General features: G+C 41.5%; 2 protein-coding genes across 2 annotated transcripts in view; one reads left to right on the forward strand and one right to left on the reverse strand.

The window, feature by feature from the left end:
- The window catches only part of wnt5b (wingless-type MMTV integration site family, member 5b), a 100,729-nt gene that overhangs the window by 40,977 nt on the left and 39,399 nt on the right, over positions 1-20,353 (forward strand). The window contains exon 2 of the mRNA XM_088072577.1: positions 7,610-7,703. The gene's annotated coding sequence lies outside the window, so the exon portion shown is untranslated. The remainder of the gene's footprint in view (positions 1-7,609; positions 7,704-20,353) is intronic.
- fbxl14b (F-box and leucine-rich repeat protein 14b) lies at positions 16,194-19,827 on the reverse strand. The gene has a single exon (XM_042511046.2). It carries the CDS (start codon positions 19,169-19,171, stop codon positions 17,969-17,971), a length of 1,203 nt encoding a protein of 400 aa, XP_042366980.1. The 5' UTR covers positions 19,172-19,827; the 3' UTR covers positions 16,194-17,968.

Here is a 20,353-nt window from a genome sequence, read left to right on the forward strand (position 1 = left end):
TAATTTTGAGTCCCTTTCTGCTCAATATGTGTTAATTTGAGTGACATTTTGGAGGTGAAGGCCAGGGTGGTTCGTTCATTAATCCCTCTGTGATTGCGACACGCAACCTCTTGCCTGTTTATAGCCAGCTCTCTGCGCCGTGCACAAACCAACTAACCAACACTTTGCAAGGCTAAGATAGTTATCTACTGACTAACTGAATATTCTGTGCTTGTAAACATAGTTATGGATAACTTTTTGAAAGCAACTTAAAAACGTGAGTGTGAATGCACATCGTTTTCACATGTAAACAGCATTTCCAGACTTAAACTCAACTAAATTTGCTTGCCTCAGCGTGTGGACATGACCTGTGTGAAGAACATGACAGGAAAAGATACAGTATCAACTATTATAAACAGCTATACGTTATGTATTTAGTTCACACATCTTCAGTGACAGCCTAATACAGTATTTTTTTTTAATTTATGCAGATCCCTGTGTAGGCAAAAAGGAAGCAAGACATGAGAGAAAGATTGAGAAAGCAAAATCAAGATGCACAAATGTAGGAGAGAGGGAGAAGAAAGGAGGAAGAAAGAAAGAGAGAGTGAGGGTGGATAGACAGCAGTCTCTGTGAACCTGCATAGACAAGCTCAGTCAGGCTGCTTTGGTGCGAGAGAGGGAGAAAAAGCAAGGATGTTTTGACAGCTCGGAGCCATCACAGCAGCAGAAGGCAGGCTGTGTGTGTGTGTGTGTGTGTGTGTGTGGGTGCAGGTGTGTGTGTGTGTCTGTGCACGTACTGTATGTGTGTGTGTGTGTGTGTCTGCATGCACACAAAAGACTAAAGGCAAAGACAGACAGTGACGTTTCTTCTGATTCAGAGACAAAGAGGGAAAAAAGGAAGTCTAGCACTGAGCCTGGATGAAGGACAAATAAAAAAAAAAAGATGTGAGACTGTATGTGTGTGGTGTATATAAATGTTGTCGTATACATATTGATATGTGTCAGGGCGTCCGCCATCAGGTCCCATCATGCATCATTGTGGTCACGACACAAAAACCTCCTCATTATAAGGCTGTGGATGAGTGGAATGGTTGTTTTAAAGGTATTTTTCAGATTATTTTCTCTCCCTCTCATCATTGTAAAGACAAAACAAGCGTCTCTATCAGCCTCGCCCCGCTTCACCTTCACACAGCTCCACACACTCACACTGGGAGCTGCCCTGAACAAACACAGTCTTCTGCAGCTGCCACTGAGCAGCTCAGGAGCAGTTGGAGGTTGAGGTGTCTTGCTCAAGGGCACCTTGACTTGACTATTTATATATATATATATATATATATATATATATATATATATATATATATATATATGTACAAAAGAGGGCAGACTCATTCACATCACCTGCATTTTCCCAGCCACTCTGAGAATTTGCACCACTGACCCTCTGGCCACAAACCTGCTACTTCTGGCTGCCGCCCTTAGGCTACTGTTGCTGCAGGTTGTCTGTAATTGACAGCATTGACATGTTATGTGACCCAAAAGCTTTTGAGCGCTTTAGAACATCACTCGACACAAAAGCTCTTCTTGAAAATGCTGTACAATTAAATTAAACATGAAATAACTGACCCTCGGGGGGCTCTTAAAACAAGCTGCAAACACATGATATGTCTGGTCAGCAAGCAGTTGCGTGTTTACACATCCAACAGAAAGGGAGCAGCATTAATATTCATGTGGAGTTGAGTTTCTGGCAACCTGACGAATGCAAGTTTAATATTTACCATCATTTTAGCTCTGTTTTTGGTCTCCACCAGCTTCTGATGAAAAAGTGAAATATCTTCTTTTTTAGCAACTAAATGCTTGTTCACCGGCACTAACCACCACTTACTTTGTCTGCTGTTGGTGCTGAGCAGGCAGTATACAGTAGGGTTTTTTTTAGAGAGTTTTCACTGAAAACAGCTTCCTGTTTTGGATGAAAACAACACAGTGGCAACAGTTAAAGTGAACCAAAACAGTGAAGCTGCTGTTTACTGTGAGCTAGCGCTGCATTTAAAGGAGCTGTCTGCGACATTCAGGAAAAGTGCAGGTCAGCTCCCTGAGGTTTTACAAAGTAAAAGTTCCTCCCATGCAAACCCTTCTTTGATGTATCGCAGACTGTCTTCTCTGGTGTTTGTTAAGTTTAAATAGTACACTTTTTCATGAATTAATTTTATCGGCAATCATTACAGATGATACAGATAATCGGCAAAATGCCAGATATCGGTCCTGATAATCGGCCAGGCCGATAGTATGTCGACCCCTACTACCAACACTGTTATTATACAAATCCGTTTAAAAATTATTAAAGTATCCCTTCAAGCCTTTTATTGCCAGCGTAATTGCTGGCAATAATTCTCTGCAGGTTTGTCACTACAATAGAAACCCTGCCACATACATGGTAGTCATGTGATCCTTCGTAAAACATAGATATTGATCACAGCTGCCTCAAGTTTAGCTTTAGCTTCAACCACTGGTCTCTGTAACACAGAAAACACACACTGTTACATGTAGCAGTTGGTGGAAAATCAAGCAATTTCCTCAATTTTCCAGAGAAGCAGACAAGATTTATTTATCAGGGTTGTACAAGACACTGAGCTTCCTACTGACAGTCTGTCTCATACATTCTCATTGTTTCTGCTGCCCGATTGCCAGACAGCCAATGCACATGAGCAAACAGGCAGTGTTTGACAAGTGTGTGTGTGTGTGTGTGTGTCATAGACGAGATGGTTGTCATCTTAAGAGGCAAAATGATAGGAGGATTGTATGTGGGTGTGTGTGTGTGTTTGTGTGTGTGTGTGCATGCTTGCATGTGTGTTAACAATGTACCCTCATGTCCCCTGTGTCAAAGCCTGACTAAATCAAGTCAACCATGCTGTGTGCGTGTGAGTGTGTGTGTGTGTGTGTGTGTGTGTGTGTGTGTGTGTGTGTGTGTGTGTGTGTGTGTGTGCTTTTGTGTGTGTGTGTGTGTGTGTCAGAGTGTGCAGGCCAGATCAATATGAACTAATCAATGGGAGAAGACAGCTAGAAGGACCTTGGGGACGGCAGATACACACCTGGTGTACACACACACACACACACACACACACACACACACACACACACACACACAGGCCCTCTTTGTATTCCATCCTCACTTTCTCTCTTTATCTTTTCTCTCTCCACCTCCCATGTCTCTTTCTCCGTGCCTCTCTCTTTTCCTCCATCCATCTGTTTTTAAGTCTCTCTCTCTCACACAAACACACTAAGAATCTCACTCTTTCTCTTTCACTCCATTCAAGCTACAATCAGATATATCACTGCCCACTTTTCTTGCTTTTTCTTTCATCTTTGCTTCCTCTTTCTGTATCCAAACAAAGGTTTATTTTCATTGATTTAATTGTGGACGCTGGTTGCGTGAATTCACGCTTCTCAGGTCAGGTCTGACTTTCCAGCTACGTCTCAATGTTAGGGACACGCTGCTTTCCAAGTAGCAAACAAACCCGGTACTGCAGGGTTGGGTTTTTTTGTGTGTGTGTTTTCTTTTTTTAAAATCCGATCACATCTGTTAAAGCAGCAGTGGAAAGATGAGGTCTGTGCCGCTCCATGGTGAGGAAAGTTCAGCTGCTGGCACACATCTGAGTCCAGCCTTTAGCACATGTGCTGCATTTAATGTATTCTGCATGCCCAAGATGCTTGTCGGAAATTGAAACCAATGTATTGAAGCAAAAAAGGCTGTGCTAAAAATGTATTTTGAAACCATCTGTCTGAGTTTACATGGTTTGAATTTTCCTCGCGAAATGTCCAGGACAATTCAAGTTTTGATAATGTCTGTGTACTTTATTTTACTTTACTTTATTGCAAATAAATGTTAGCAATCAGTTTATTCTTTCATAAGCCCCTTTCATAAGTGATTGCATATGAGATTTTAATTTTATTCATGGAATTTGAGTTAATTAAATATAGTATAAGTTGAACTAGAAGCTTGCATTACCTGTATTAAGCTGCAAACCACTTAAAAATTGGATGGAGGACAATTTCCTCAATTTAGGATCCCCTGAAAATGTAAAAAGGTAGAATTCTAACCACATGAATTAAGATTATTTACAGAGAAAAAAATACTGTAGTGCTATGCGTTACTTAAATCTCAGCATAATGTTTTTGGTAGTAATTGAATTTGCCAATTAGGTATTCAGTTTCTAGGAGGTTCAAAGCCTTACAGCCTTTAGTTGCTTCCATACAGACTCCGTTTTTGCAAAAACTGAAAAATCCAGCACTTAAACTGAACAGAAGCAAACTGTAAGATTTTTTTTTCCAACATGAGTCTGTCTCCTCCTCCCTGTGCCGTAGACTTACAGATTTTCACACTTATATAAGCCGATGAAAAAAATTGGACCTTATTTTAGCACGAGTGTAAATCTGGATTTTGCCAAATCCTGAGTTGGCAGTCTGGTTATCAGCAGGCACACCACAGCTCTGGTGGACGCTCTGGGTCTGAGGCACTTTCAGTTCAAGTCACTCAACATGCAAATTGAAACTGTAATTCATTTACTGGCAGATAAGAGCGCTACTCTGTCTCAATAATGCCTTTATAGATTGAATATTAAGTAACCTTTTGATGGGGATTTTCTTATGGTTTGAATGTCCACTTCCTGGGTTAATTAGATTGAACGGAAAGTGACCTGAGTCTCGACTCAATCAAATTCAGGTGCGGACAAGTTCAGACCTTCTTTTTATTATTCATTACTATATAGCAGTTTATTCATAGATTGGGTGTAAATTATAACCTGAAACAATATACTTTAGTTCTGCAGCTAGCATATTTGGGTTTCTCATAAACGGAATATGGTGTTTACATGCTCAAACACGTAAACAGAATACGCCAAAAAACTGATTATGAATGGCTTATTCATTCGTCACTGGCAAACCAGGGCTTGAAACACGGTGTCACGCTGTGCCGGTGAAAATAAAAGAGAGGTTTGGGACGTAAATAAGCTTCTCAAGTTTGGGTTTTCAGGCAAAACTATCCCGTCTAACTGTCTAGTCAGGAATCCAACTTCAGCCTCTATCTTATGTTCCTTATACCTGCTTTCTCTTTCCTCTTTACTGTTGCCCTACAAATACTCCCAACATCTGCCCCTCCCCCCAGAAAAAGAAAAGCTGTGAAAATCCACCTTGTTAACGTGGAGAAATCTCTCTGTTCCAATGCACGCCGTATCCTGTCAAACATGTAATAAAACCCCTCTCGACTGTTGCTGCAGTTCTGTCTCCCTTTCTGCCCATTCCCCCCGTTTGAGAAAAGCATGACAAATTTTTAACAGAGTGAAAGAGAAAGAAAAAGTTTCTTTTTATTGATGCTTGAATGACAAGCTGAACTGACAGGAAGCTACAGAGAGCCGGCAGAGAGGCGCAGACACCGCTGAATGTCTACGCACATGCATTATGCACATACACTTTCACTCACACCTGCACAGATGGGAAGACAAGCACACACAAGTGCACACACCTCCCACGCTACCAAAACACTGTCTCACCTGACAAATTAGAATGGGTGCGAGCCTGCCGGTTTTTGACATTGCAGGTATCTGTCACATTTCTGTCAGAGCTTCACGTGGTTTCACATCGAGACAAAGAAACCCAAAAAGAACCCACATGTCATCTCCTCCTCCCTCTTTCTCTCTCTCTCTCTCTGTCTCTCTCTCCCTGTCCGTCCTCTCCTGTCTTTCTCCGCTGGGTACTGTCGGTTGAAGCAGGAATATGGAGCAGAAGTCAACATTGCATGCTGCATAATTCTAAGTCTCCCATTGTAATTGCCGAGGCTTTTATAAAAGATTCAGCAACGACGTCCATGGTTTGATTGTGAATGAAGCGGGGTCTTATGGTTTCAAATTAAAGATTTAGTGTGTTGTTTTCTCATCCAATCTGCTGGATCCAACATTGATCGAGAAAAACTGCACAGAATGGTTAACGCTCGATGTATAAAATGTGTTGTTTCGAGTAACATGGATCACATAATAACCCAAATATTGAAGAAAAAGACGAAGGATTTCTGCTATAGCTGATCCAGAACTCAATCTCTGGCACTAATATAGCTGTGATGCTTGCATGCAACATAGAGGATGGATTAATATCTGCATTTGTTGCCTAATGAGCAAAGGGCCTACAGCAGTAAATGACCTGATAAAATAATAAGCAGTTGAACACCCAGAGGAGCTGATGAGTGAAGGGTTCTCGAGTCTAGAGGCTGGAAAATGCACCAAAATAGAGCTGGAAGAATTATATTCTGATAAGTGATTAATCATTTCAGTCGTTCGCTATGTAAAAATGTAAAACATTCACTGATTCCAGCTTGTTAAATGTAAGAATTTACAGCCTTTTTCTGTTTCATTTAATTGGTGACTTAAATACCTTTGGATTTTGACTGTTGATGCCACAAATACAAACAATTGTAGACATTTTTTGGGTCATTGGTATTACTCGACAGACGGCAATGTCTGACGGTTAGTCCACCAATTTGGCCCAGACTGAAATATCTCAATAATTTTTTTAATAAATAACATCTATCAGATAGATTGCCATGAACTTTCAGTGCAGACATTTATGACCAATAAGGATGAGGCAGATTGGTGATCCGTAGACTTTTGTAGCGCCACCATGTGACTGACATTTTTAGCTTTAGGTAAAATATCTCAACAGCTGCTGTATGGATTGTCATAACATTTGCGTCACACATTCATGTCACCCTCAGAATGAATTTGAATAAACTTATGTCGGAAAAAATGTATGGTAGTCAGTGACGAAAGACTAATCATTTTTTGATCCCATTTCAGTTGTGCCATGAATCAGGCATATGATTTTGACGGTTTGTCAAAATAAAAGTTCAAATCAAATGTTAAAATGATTGTTGAAGAAGGAAAATCATGTTGCACTGCAGTTAAAACCACAGCACCATCTGTGGCAGGGATTGTTCATGTGGAGACAGCTAATTGCAATCCACCTACATCTTCCTCTTCAGAGAGAAATCGTCAATAATTAATCACTTAGGGGTTGAATGATATCATTGTTCCTTCTTTGCTATGAAGTTTGACTTTCTGAAATGGAAAGAATTATTTCTGACCTTCGCCTAAATTCTTACCTTTGTAGAAAAGCAGCTCATTACTTTCTGAGGAATGTGCAGCAGAGGTGTGTGCGTGCCTGGTGTCCAACTGAAAATAATTAGCCGGTCTGTTGGGCAGCGCAGACTGAGAGAGGCAGAGGCAGGATTTTTTGCATAAACTTTTAAAATGTGTGTGTGAGCGAACTGTGTGCCAACCATTGTTGAATTTTAGGCAGATTTCTGTATTTTGGAGGAGTTTGGTATGTGTGTCTGTGTGTGTGTGTCTGGTGTGTGTGTGTGTGTGTGTGTCCAGACGGTATTTTAACATGGCTAGCCGACTTTTAGCAGCCCACAGTTAAACAGTGACTCACAGATTCCTCTCTCTCTCTCACTCACTCTTTCTCACCATCCTCGTCTGTTCCTCCCTCGATTCTTTTTCCTTTCTCTTCCTTCTTTTTACCACTTTGCCTGGTTTTCTCTCTTTCTTTCTCTGCCTAACCGCCCCCTCTCTTTCTGTCTCTCCAGGTTGGGTTCAGACCATAGCAGACTTCAGGACGGAGGTGCTTTTTACTCTGCTCCTCCCCCCCTCTTCTCTCCAACTGTGCCAGACATAAACTCAGTAAGTTTCAATATATTCAGACTATTTTCCTACTCCAAATGGCTTCTAAATAATATGTAACCCCTAGCTTGGTCACAGTGGTGTTTTTATATGGTTTCATATCCCAAAGGACTCATAGGCCCAAACCCAATACACCCATTGCCCCTACCACATAGCCCTTAACCCTCCGTTTTGCTCGTTTACATGTAGTGGTAGGGTTTCTCAGTTCTTGTTGGGATAAAGGGGTAGGGCGAAACACCAGAAGCACACTCCATTGCGAATATTATGAGAAATGAGTATTTTTGTTGCTATTAAATATTTTAAAAATATGATAACCATTGTATTATAGTCTGTAGTTTAATGTTGTTTTAATGTATTTTGGTCCTTTTCTTTAAAACAAGCATAACAAAAGTAGTTTAGGCTACGCTAGTACTATGCTGATGTCTTGGTGACTAAGTAGCTCGCTGATTTGTCCATCACAGTCCTGCTATTTGACATATATTTCCATGCCACATTTCCCCCCTTTGATGGCATATGACATCAGAAGTTTACTAAATTAAAGTAGAGAAGTTGTTGCATTTGGTAAGCTATCACTCCTCTCCTGTCAGTGCAGACCAAGCCCCCAGACCAGCGCAGGGCTTTGAAGCAAATTTTACATAGTTGCCGAAATTGAAATTGCACTGTTTGGGTCCATCATTTCATGAGACGCCATGGGGCCCAACAGACTTTTTCCCATAGACTTACATGGTGAAAGAGATGTCTGCAAATCGATTTTATGCATTTTTTAGCATCAAAACCTTCATTAATTACTTTTCTCACTATCTGGATCTGATCCCTTCGGTCTGATAACATTTCGTAAGTTTAGAAGAGCTTCACAATTAAATCCTTTTATCCCCATTCAAATGAGTGGCCACGCTTCACAGCTGTAAGTTTCTTGTGCATTTGCTCTATGGGTCCCATAATGCGGTAGATGCGGGTAATGTCATACCGTAAAAATAAAGCTTTTTTGGCTTCATGCGCCACTGAGCAACTTTTATAGGAATGAATGGGGCCCCACCCTGAATACTTTATTCAGGTCTCATAACGCATCCATGATGCATACTGGCAGGAGCACAAGTTGCTAATGATAGCCTACAGAGCCACTAGTGTTAATGAAGCAGTATTTTTTTTTTTTTTTGATGACTTGTTTGACAGTGTGAAATTTAAGTTGTGAAGGAATCACGAGCATCCTGAGAACCACAAAAGGCTGCCTGTGGCCCAAACAAGAGAAATCAGCACTGCAGCTACAGACGCCATTCAAATGTCAAAATGTTGTGCTCATAAACGTCATTTATGCCTCTCAAAAACTACTTCTACTACAACTTCTGCTACTACTATTTCTACTACTAGTAGTAGTAGGACAAGTAATTCCACCCCTACTACTGCTATTACTACTACTACTAATACTATTAGTAGTAGTACTTATACTGTATTGTCTTTTAACGACCACTACTTCTGCATACTTTCAGCTACATAAACCATTCAAATGTCAAAATGTTATGCTCTTTGTGGACATTTGCGGTGTTCATTTTTTTCTACATTTCATGTGTCAAAGGACAAAAAGTTTCTTTATTTTTAAACCTTTCCAGTTAACATCAAATTCTTCCTTTGACACTCTTCCACTTCAACTCGTAGATTCTTCATTTTAAAGCAGTTCGCCTTTCATTTCTGTCAGTTTTTCAGATATTTTTGGCAATTTGTAATATATTTCTGCATTTTCAGCCATGGTTTTAAAATGTTTTCAGCTTTAAGCATCCACATGCATGTTCTGCAGGAAATGCATTTTCTAGTTTATACAGAAACTTTGTAAAATGTGGTCCCTGAACCATGTCTGTAACTGTCCAGCTTTGATTGGTTAAGAAAAGCAAAAAAGTAATGATAACAGGGATTTTAGTTCCCCTCCTATACTTAATCAGGAAACACTCACATGTATGAACAATTGCACAGGGAAGGTTGTTTCAACATTGGAGACGCCCTAATCAAAAGCAACGCCAAATGTTCTTGACTGGAGCTGATAAAAGTTTCCTGACACACACACACACACACACTCACACACAGCCCCCGAGGGCCCCTGGGACTTCAAAGAGCCGTCTACTGTACCTCAGCGACACCTCAACACCAGGTGCCGCAGAGAGGAGGAAGGAGGGGTAGAAATGGAAATGGTGAGAGGGGGAGAAAGAGGAGAGAGACAGGGACGGAGCGCCAGAACATAAAAGGAGGGAGAAAGAAATAAAGTTGGAGGTGGAAGGAAGCAGTTAAGAGTTAGAGAAAGAGGGACGATTAGAGGTGGAAGAAGGCAGGTGGAGATGAAGAGACATGAAGGAAAAGCTTCAAATAAGTTGAGAGGGAGAAGAGACAGGGACAAAAGCCCACCAAGAGACAGGCAGAGAGCTAAAACAGGGCAGAAAGACAGACAGACAACACCGCAGACACAGAGTTGCAGCCAAAGACAGAGCGATGTGGGGGAGGGCAGTAACACTCTGCTGCTAATACCCTGCTGCTTTGTTGTGAAGAACCCCAGTTCCCCTTTTAATGGTGAACGATTCCTTTAATGATAGCAGTAAAACACACTCTCTTTCTCACAAACACACCCAAACACACACAAACACATACACACACACACACACACACACACACACACACACACACACACTGTTGTTCCTCTCAGCCTGGCAGGAAATGTGGTTCAGAGCACAACGCGACGAGTCACAGTTCAACTTTTACAACTTACGGGGCCCAACGCACACTCACTCACATTTCTAGCATGAAACAGTTTTTGTTACACGTTAGTGACCTACATGGGGCAGAAATGTGGGCTTTTGTCTAATTTGGGTGCGTGTAAGCTTTTGAATTAGCTTGTTTAGAAGCTGTCAATCATGCAGACAGGCAGGATGTGTGGGTTTGAAGAGAGAATCGCACTGAGAGGAGCAAGATGTATTCTCAACATAAAGCCATTTGGTGAGCGCTTTGATCCCAGCTGCCTTACACTGCAGCGAGTGCACACATTTTTTTGCATGGTTGCCACAGTGAAACCTTTGAGTTACACAAGAAAAAATGAACCCCTGAACCTGGCAGTGTTACTGCCTTCATCAGCCTGTTGGGGAATTCATCCACACAGATTTCAGTCCCATCTTCAAGTTGATGATTTGGTTACATGAGTCATGTGGACGATTCATGTCAGAGCTCTTTGCTAAAATTGTCAGCCTGTGTTAAGTATGTGGACTTCTGCACATATGGTCATTTCAACAGACAGGCAACACACGATAGCAACTTGAAAGGCCTAATATGTCTTAAAGGAATAGTTTTAATGGTGCAGTTTCTGGTAATGACCATTGTTAATAACAACCTACTTGCTGTTGGCTATATTGTGTGTATTTTCCTGTAAATATCACAATATAAAACGTGTGTTTTCTATTTTAAAAAGTACATGCGTAGGAAGATAGCAAGTACCCACCCATCTTTTAAGAGCTTACATACTGAGTATAATTTTGAGTGCACCACTGATAGGTACAGCGGTTTGTTTCGAGCTGTTGTCATAAATTGCTGGTATTTCTGTATGAAAAGTAATGTACCCAAATTTGTACAATCCCAAGTATTTTGAAAGGCTGCATTCATGTGACCAATGCGCTAGTGGGAGTAAACAACAAAGCAGTCCCCCGCAGTCTTGTAAGGAGGCAGGTACGGTGATGTACGGAGCAGAAGAACGCTGACCCTCCACTGGAGACGTGTTCGTTATTATGTGAACTTTGAGTAACATTATTCGTGCCAGGGCACTAATTCGTATGATCACGAACATCATGTAGTATGTTATATGTTTGTATTTTCACAAGATATTATACGAACTGTTCTATGAGGATACGTTGTTTGTTTTGATGATGTTACAGTAGTGCAGTAGATGCTTTCTTACTGTTAGGAGACAGTGTTAGGCCTACATGTTCACAGCTGGAAATATTTTTACCAAACATATGGCCGCAGAGATGGAAATATGTTGGACTTCAACATATTTTCCTGGTCACTAATTAAATAACAGAAAGCCTGAGCGCAGCAGCATTGATGATAAAGCTGCTTTCTGTGAGAGAGAGACGGAGAGAGAAGGGAAGAGAGGGTGGAAGGTGGACTATTGTGAAATGTTTCTATAAGTTATTAATAACTTATTCAGAACAGTTTTGTCACTTTATGACCCCCTTGCCCGAAACCCACGATATTTTCAAAAAACCTTACCTAAACTACCTGACCCCAGGTCAACCCATGTGACCCGCAGGTTATGGGTCAACCCGTGCATCACTAATAGTTTTACACTTTGACATATTAGCTGTTTTACTGAGAGTCAGGGGAGAAGATCAATACCATTCTTATGTATGTTCGTTTAATATGAACGTATAGCCAGCAGCTGATTATCTTAAGTTTAGTTATATAGTCTCATTAAGACAAGAGACATCAGACTCAGTCCAAAGGTAAAAAAATCTTGCTCCCAGCACCTCTAAAGCTTGCTTCTCAACATGTTATATCTTGTTTGAATTATCTGTTCAGATTGATACCACTCACCTGTAAGCTACAGTGAATATGATGCTAGAGCAAGCAGCTGGCTAACTTAGCATGAAGACTAGAAACATGGCGAAACAGCGAGCTAAGCTCTGTCCAAAGGTTCATAAAAATCTGCTTACCAACATTTAAACACTAAAGCTCACTAATTAACAGCTTGTTTTTTTTTAATTTGTCCAAAAACTATAGTGTGAAAACTATATAGTAAGTTGTGGTTTTACAGGGGGTTCTGTGCTTGACTATTGCTTGTCCAGTCGCACTGATTTGTCCTCAGTGATGTTGCCAGACAGCCAGAGAATTAATGAGCAACTTGGCAAAAAATGTCCTGCAAAAAAAAGAAAGAAAATTAAAAAAAAAAAAAAACTATGAAAATTTTAAGGTCTAATTATATATTTAATGTTGTGCTACAGAAAATAAACAAATGTATTTATTAATTGATTTTTATAATTTTTTGTTTCTTTGCTTATTTTCAGGTTTTGTTACTGACTGTTTTTTTACTTTCCCTTTTTTGGCTTAATTTCGGGTAATTTCTTAGTTACAAAAGTTACTTTTTGTATCTTTTTACAAATATGCTAATTTTGGGACCATTTCTTAAGTTGCTCATTGCCTTTTTCCCATTCTATTTAAAGAAATCTGGCCAGTTTGTGTAGGTTTTAAAGGGTTAATATTCAAGAGAGGGTTTGAAAGTGGTATTAATCTACTTATCTAGCTCTCCTCAAGAAAGCAAACAAGCCGATTGTCCCAAATTGTCTAACAGTTGCTTTAAGTGGATTGGAAACTGATATGTTGCGGTTGAATCTTAACACTGCAAATTATTCAAATGAAATATTCAAAAAACTGAACTTCATCTGCAGGAAAGTGGTTTCACTGGGTGTAACTTCGTACAACTGTTACAAAAGGGAAGCAAAACTGTGCTAAAGAGTAAGGAGGTGTAAAATTACAAAATGTTCTGTGCTCGTGTGCTCAAAGTCTTTTTCAAACACAAATTAGCTTTTGGTGATCCGCAGTGATATTTTTCTTGCAAATGATCATTTTGTGAAACAGAAATAAGGGGCAGCACCTGTGTTCAGCTCTTAGTCCACAGCTCTTTTCATGCAATGCAAAGTGAACTTGCACTGTATACAATGGAGTGATATATCATGCTCTGTAACCACATAATGCTGTACAGCCAGCAGTGAAACTCCAGAGCTTAATTCACACTCAGCTCTCTCTATTCAAAATGCAAATTGAGACCGCAACCTATACAATAAGGGACGAGTTTGCATTCCCCTCACAGATTGTTTCATCGAGAAAGAGTTTCAGTATTTCAGAATTGGTGCTTCACAGGTGGCCTGCACCACAGTAAGCAAGGGCGACGAGGCAAGGTGACCTAACGTAAAACATGACAATCCTCCACCCTGCTGATGTGTCCTTGAGCAAAAATCCCCGGTAGCTCCAGCAGTGGGGTTCTAGAGCTGACCTCTGACCTCCCTGCAGAGGGTGGCAGACAAAAAGAGATTTTCCCTGTGGGGATTAATAAAGTATCACATTATCATTTGAATGCAGCTGATTGTATCTTTGTCAGTCTACATTTCAGCCCGCAGACCTTTCTGTAGAGACACGTGATGAGACCTTGTCACGGTTAGTCTCCTGTATGTGTTGGGAAAGGTTTGCACCGCAGACCCAAATGTCAAGTGATAAAGAAACAATTGGCTGTGTTGTACGCCTCTCACCTCACTATACATTTATCAGTATTCAAGCTCCAATTTATTACAACGTCATACCTCTTTCCTTCTAGTCTATTTCTTTTGTCGCCTTGCTGCATCATTATATATATATATATATATATATATATATATATATATATATATGAGCTTTCTCTGTTAAAGGAGAACTTTGATATTTTTCAACCTGGACCTCATTTTCCCATATTTTTTGTGTGGAACGGTACCAAACAATTTTTGAAACTGGTCCAGTATTGAGCCAGAGCACTGCAGCCTGCGTGGGTGAAACAGACTGCAACGTAATCACTTTGACCAATTATGCATTGTAATTTACGTCCACTAAGAGCATGTGTTTTTACCACTGACAGGCTTGGATAGGTATTAGTTTTTGATAGCATTATGTAAAGGATCTCATCAGACATGGACTTTTTTGTTAACAAGTCAGATCCCTTTTAACCGGAAACAGCCCCCAAATCGCAATTGTTAAACTTACCAGATAGCCAGCAATTTTATCGTCATAAAACACAACTCAGTTTCAGTGAACAGAAACAAAGTAACCCTAATAAAAACAGTCCTGATCCATCTTTCCACTGTTACAACAATCAACAACTCTGGTTTGTTGAAATTAACCCTTAATTCACCCAGTTAGATGCGAGAATGTGTTGTCTCTTTACCCGCTTAAATCCGTGTTTATTTAAACACGGATTTAAGGGGGGTTTCGGGGCTGTTTCTAGTTCAAAAAAGGATCTTACTCCTTACGATAATGTTGTCAGACTCTTAGAATAAAGATCTGAGCCTGTCAGTTGCAAAAACAAGCACTTTTAATGGACGTAAAGTAATGGTGCACAATTGCCCCAATTTTCAGATGTTTCTGGAATAAAGAAGCGTGAAAATGTCACAAATCTTTCACATCTCAGCATGCACCATTGCAGTGTTATTGCACAAGACCAAAGGCCGGTGAAAGCCAACTTAAGAAACAGCAAACACTGACATTCTCTCTCTTTCTGTGTGTCCTCTTTCTTTCCGTCTCTCTCTGTCCCTGTGGTCAACAATCCCTCCGCTGGCCTTTATACCCAAATCCCCATGGACGGAGAGTCAGGAGAGAGAGAATGCTTAAATGCTTTGAATGATGGTGTGGAATGCTAAAAAGTGTGTGTGTGTGTGTGTGTGTGTGTGTGTGTGTGTGTGTGTAGAGGGGGGAGCAAGGAGCAGTGGGTGGGGAGGGGGGTTCTCCTGCCTGGTCTAGGATCTGGTATGCGTGACTGAACAAGAGGAGGAGAAAGAGAGGAAAAGAAGGAAAAAAATCCCCCACCAAAACCTGCCTTCCTAACTTCTAAAGACAGACAATGGCTACTGACTGGTCTGGCAACCCTCTGTGTGTGTGTGTGTGTGTGTGTGTGTGTGTGTGTGTGTGTGTGTGTGTGTGTGTGTGTGTGTGTGTGTGTGTGTGTGTGTGTGTGTGTGTGTGTGTGTGTGTGTGTGTGTGTGTGTGTGAGCGCAGTGTCACTTCGCACACAAGACACGTCCTGATGGAAAGCAGAAAGAGGGGAAATCTGCTCTAACCAACTTTAGATCTCATTACTCCGCAGCACATGCAGCCGCACAGACAAAGCTCTGCCACATGTGAAATAAAACACTGCAAAAATAAACTAATACCTCCCAAAATCTTCAATTTAAACCATGAAATCCACCAAATGCAACCCTAACCTACCTTTAAAACCTTTTAAGACTTACGTGTGAAACTCAACTGCCCCTACCAGTGGAGCTGCAACACCTTTTTTGTATTTTAGCTGCAAAAAAACAGACGTTGATGATTAAAAAAGTCAGCAGGGTAGAACAGCTTCCTATAATAAACGCCCTGGTGATAATTAATTACACAGGCACTGCAGCCAAATCAAGACGGCAAGCATCCATTTTGAATCTCCTCATAAATAATAAAACAACACAACAATTTTTTCAGCTCTTTTGAAAAGCTGGGCAGTGACAATATTAAGAAATGCGTGGGTGGTTATTAGGAGCAATGTATTAAAATAAAAGCTCTCATTGTTTTAAATGCACCCAATTATGGACATCATTGTAGGACAAGACCAAAGCAGTGCTGATTGTCTTGTGGGAATAAACAATGTCATATAACCATATGCAAACTCATATTTTTTAGACATTATTAATCAAAAAGAAAGAAAGACGGAAAGCATACACCTCCACAAAAGTAGTCCACACCGCTGTCTTCGTTCATTATATAAATATCTTTAATTGTTTTAACCGTAAGAATATAAAACAATTTAATTTTGGGATTCTGCATTTTTTTCTTCTTTACAAACACATAATATACAGTACATCTTTTTTTTACTTTTCAAAACACACAGCTTTTTCAGCAGGAACGCACATCCGTATATTAATTTTTCTAGCAGGTCATTGCATTACATTAAAACACGCACACACAGGCCTCCGTGTGCGCGCTTGCGTGTGCATGTGTGTGTGTTAATGTGTCTATGTGAAAGAAAGAGAGAGAGAGATGGGGTGGGAGAGAGAGAGAGAGAAAGAGACGCATTCCACTTGTAACCCGAGACGGAGAGAGAGAAAGAAAAATAATCGATTGCTCCTTATTCTAAGCATGTCTCAAAATGGATTCGGGGTATTTTTATTCGGAGAGAGATGGAGAAAAAGAGGAGGAAAAAAAAGATATCCCTACCCTCCTCTCTCACTCCCTCTCTCTCCCTCCTTCCCTCTCTCTCACACCGGTGAGAGCAACATGAATATGAATGCAACCTGTGTTGGCATTAACGTGGGAAAATAAAGCCATGAGACAAACCCTGATTCATTTGGATCATTTAAGAGATAGAAATAGAAATCACTTCAATTTGAAGTACGACGCTCTGAACATCCACTGACGTTTATTTCTAAGAGCATCCCTTAGAATAAACCCCAGAATATTCCCATAATATACTTAAAATGGTTTAATAATGGCCTTTTTATGTGTTATCTGGCATTTTGGCACTATGATATCTCTATATCTCTGTTGTGTTATTATAGGATGACTGGGTATTTCTTCAAAGGTTACACTGATGATCTTGTCTCTTTTATATTGGTCAAAGCTTGAACACAGCACATCTCTAAATGGTGTTAAAATTGGACATTATTCTTAAAAAAATAGGGAAAACAACTAAAAACAATGTGAGTTTTTTTTTGCATAAAGCGTCGTTATTGAAATCCGATTTTACAGCTCGCTTTCTCTCCCTCTTTCTCTCTCAGGCAAATTGTTGCTGTTTATGGGGGTAAATTAACAAAAGGTAGTTAGATTGTGTCCTGGTCTCCTTTCTCCAGCTCTGCTCATGGAGGGAGGGATGGGGGGAGGGGGCAGACACAGTCCCTTTAGGCACATTTTCTCCCAGTCTCTCATTCTCGCTTTCCTTCTGTTTTTCTGTTATAACAGTATACACCCTTTGAAAACAACCACATACGAGGTAGCCAAATGTTTTTTAGGCGTGATGGCTGTAGCGGAGATTAGTCGTAAATGTCTCCAGACTCACTGTAAAAAAAAAAATGTAAAAAAAAGTTCTCAAACCTCACTTGAAAAGGTGGATGTTAAAGAATTTTCTGGAAGCAGATTATTCAAATGACACTTCAAGAAATGTGTGAAATGAGCTGATTTGCATTGCAAGTTATTCCAGTTTGAGTCTATGAGATGTTAAAACTCAATATGAGATTAAAACAATTGTTATAGTCAACTTTGCAAAAAGTAATTGCTTCCTATCAGGCAGAATATTATATCAAATACTAATTGAATCCTGCAAGGCCAACAAAATAAAACATTTGAATGTAAAAATCTGGTCACATGGGAGAAGCACACCTTACACAACCACACAAGAGGGAAACAGGGAGGTTTTCTCTCTTTTTTTTTTAAATAAGACAAGAAATTTACCCGCCCATCTTTTCTCCCTCCTCCTCACGTCCCCCTCTGTCCCCATCCAAAAACGCAAAAACAAAACAAAACATTCCCAATCACCTCACTTTCTCACTCTCTGTCATCTGCCAGAGTCCAAGGTTCAACACTTTAAGGCAGGGGAGCTGTGTGATCCTCTCCAGTCCCCTCTTGGTGATCTTGGTACATCCATACAGGTCGATGCCCGCCAGCTGGGTCAGGTGGTCGGCTATGAGCTCCAGCCCTTTGTCCGTGATGCGCACACACTGTCCAATGTTCAGGGTCCTCAGCTCGTGCATCTGCCTCACCATCCGGTTTATCCCGTCGTCAGAGATGTGACACGAGCACAGGGACAGGGACTTGAGCTGGTACAGCCCCTGGGCAATGTACGCCAGGGTCTGGTCTCCGATCTTGTCGCAGAAGGACACATCAAGACCGGAGAGCCTTAGGGTGCCCATGGCGAGGTGCATGGTCCCCGTGTCGCTGATGTTGTCACAGGAGCGTAGGTTGAGGCTCCACAGGGAGGCCATGTGGGAGAGGTGGATCATGCCTGCGTCTGAGATCCCCCCGCAGAAGCTCAGATTCAGTACCCGCAGCTTGGTGAGCCCCTTGGAAATGTGTTTGAGTGACAGGTCTGTCAGTTTCTGACAGTCCTGGAGAGTCAGGTACTCCAGGTTCAGGCAGCCCTCTGCTGCACTGCGGGTCATGCCCGCCAAATGTCCAATCCCCACGTCAGAGACATGCCTGCAGGACCTCAGATTGAGGCTCTTGAGCCTGTGGAGGCCCCAAGCTATCAACAGAAGCCCAGTGTTGGTGATGTTGCTGCAGCCGCCGAGCTCCAGCACCTCCAGGTTCTTGAGATACTGAGCTATCCTGCCCAGGCTGGAGTCTGTGATCTGCTTACACAGACTCAGGTTCAAAACCCTCAGCGATGGGATCTCCTGCACAAATGCATGACCCAGCCCGTTATCTGTGAGGTTGTAGCAGCCGGATAGATTTAGGGACTCAATGTTAGGCATTCCCTGGATCACATAGCTCAAGCTGCGGCGCAGGGACAAGATCTGGACCCTCCGGATGCCCCTGGCCTGGAGGCTGGGGAACAGAGAGGGATTAGCCCGGCGGAGGTGCAGCTTGGCCTCCACCCCCCTCCACACTGACTTGTGGTAGGATGCGTCCCTCCAAGCGATACACACTTGGGCTACCCTGCCTTTGTCCCTCACGTCCAGATAGCTGAAAATCATGGCCAAAATTTCCGGGAAGAGGCACGAAATGTGCGTCTCCATTGTTTTTCAAACCCCAGGCATATAAGAATTAATACTCCACACCTCCAAGGCTGAAAAAAAGAGACCCTACTCCCCTTCTCTTGCAATTTTGCAAAAGTATCAACAGTCCCAGATATCCACAGAAGTGAAAAAAGAAATAAGAGTTGTTTGTTTCTCTCTCTTTTTCTCACGTTGAACTGTGCAAAATCGATCCAACTCTCTCCAACCCCACGTGATCCGGTCTGGTTGCGCAGTAGGATTCAAATGCATTTAAAAAAAAAGAGAAAAACAAAAAAAAAAGCGTTTATTCCTCCTGCCTAAACTCCTCTCTCCGCCAAAAAGAGGAGGAAAGGGGGGCGAAAGGAAGAAGGAGGAGGAGGAGAGGAGGAAAAAGCGTCAATCCTTCCCCCTCTCTCTCCCTCTCTCAGACGACGCTTCCTTGTATTATACCTACAAAAAGCCTTCCTCTCTCGGCCGAGCGGGGATCCAGACGGTCGTACATTTCAGAATAAGAAAGTAGAAAATAAAACCAACACTCTTAACGCCGCCTATTACAAAACATTTCCATGGTAGAAAAGCAGAAAAGACAGAGCTAGGTTGGCTTTGGTAGGCAGAGTGAGAGAGAGAGAGAGGGGCGTCCTGGGCTCAAAGCCTTTGTCTGCTCTTTTCAAACCGACTTGGCAGGGACCCCAGCACTCTAGCTGCACGGGAGGGGTGGCGGCAAGTCATAATATTCATCTTTAGTGTCAAAAACAGAGTAAATTACAAACGATGACACCATTAGCGTCGTAATTACACCATAATACACGGGTTGTCATATGTTAATATTTAATAAGCGACGTGGTACTGCATTATTTCCTGCTTTTATCCAAACACCCCTCTCCCCTCCGTGTCAGGCAGTTGGTTTGTCCCGCCTCAGCTGGAACGGTGCGAACAGTTTCCCTTGGAAACCAACTTCTTACAATTCAGTTCACTTTGGGCTTTAACCCTTTGAGCGGACCACACAGGAAACACAGGAAAGCCAAGCAGAGGAGCCCCTTTCACTCTGCTTACTTGGCATGAATATGTAGTATTTTTTTTATTGCGATTTTGTTGTTGTTGTTGTTGTTGTGGAAATAGCAGTTGAGCGTCTCCTGAACGTCCACAGAGGAGAGTTCTTTGTCTCTTGTCAACAGCTTTTCTCTGTCTCCTCTCCTCTTTCAC

Source organism: Plectropomus leopardus, chromosome 22, assembly GCF_026936395.1.
Source record: "Plectropomus leopardus strain MGB_pleo_1.0 chromosome 22, ASM2693639v1, whole genome shotgun sequence".
In the NCBI taxonomy this organism is placed as follows: Eukaryota; Metazoa; Chordata; class Actinopteri; order Perciformes; family Serranidae; genus Plectropomus; species Plectropomus leopardus.

Coding starts and splice junctions, on each gene's coding strand:
- fbxl14b (XM_042511046.2), bottom strand. CDS start 19,171: ATGGAGACGCACATTTCGTGCCTCTTCCCGGAAATTTTGGCCATGATT.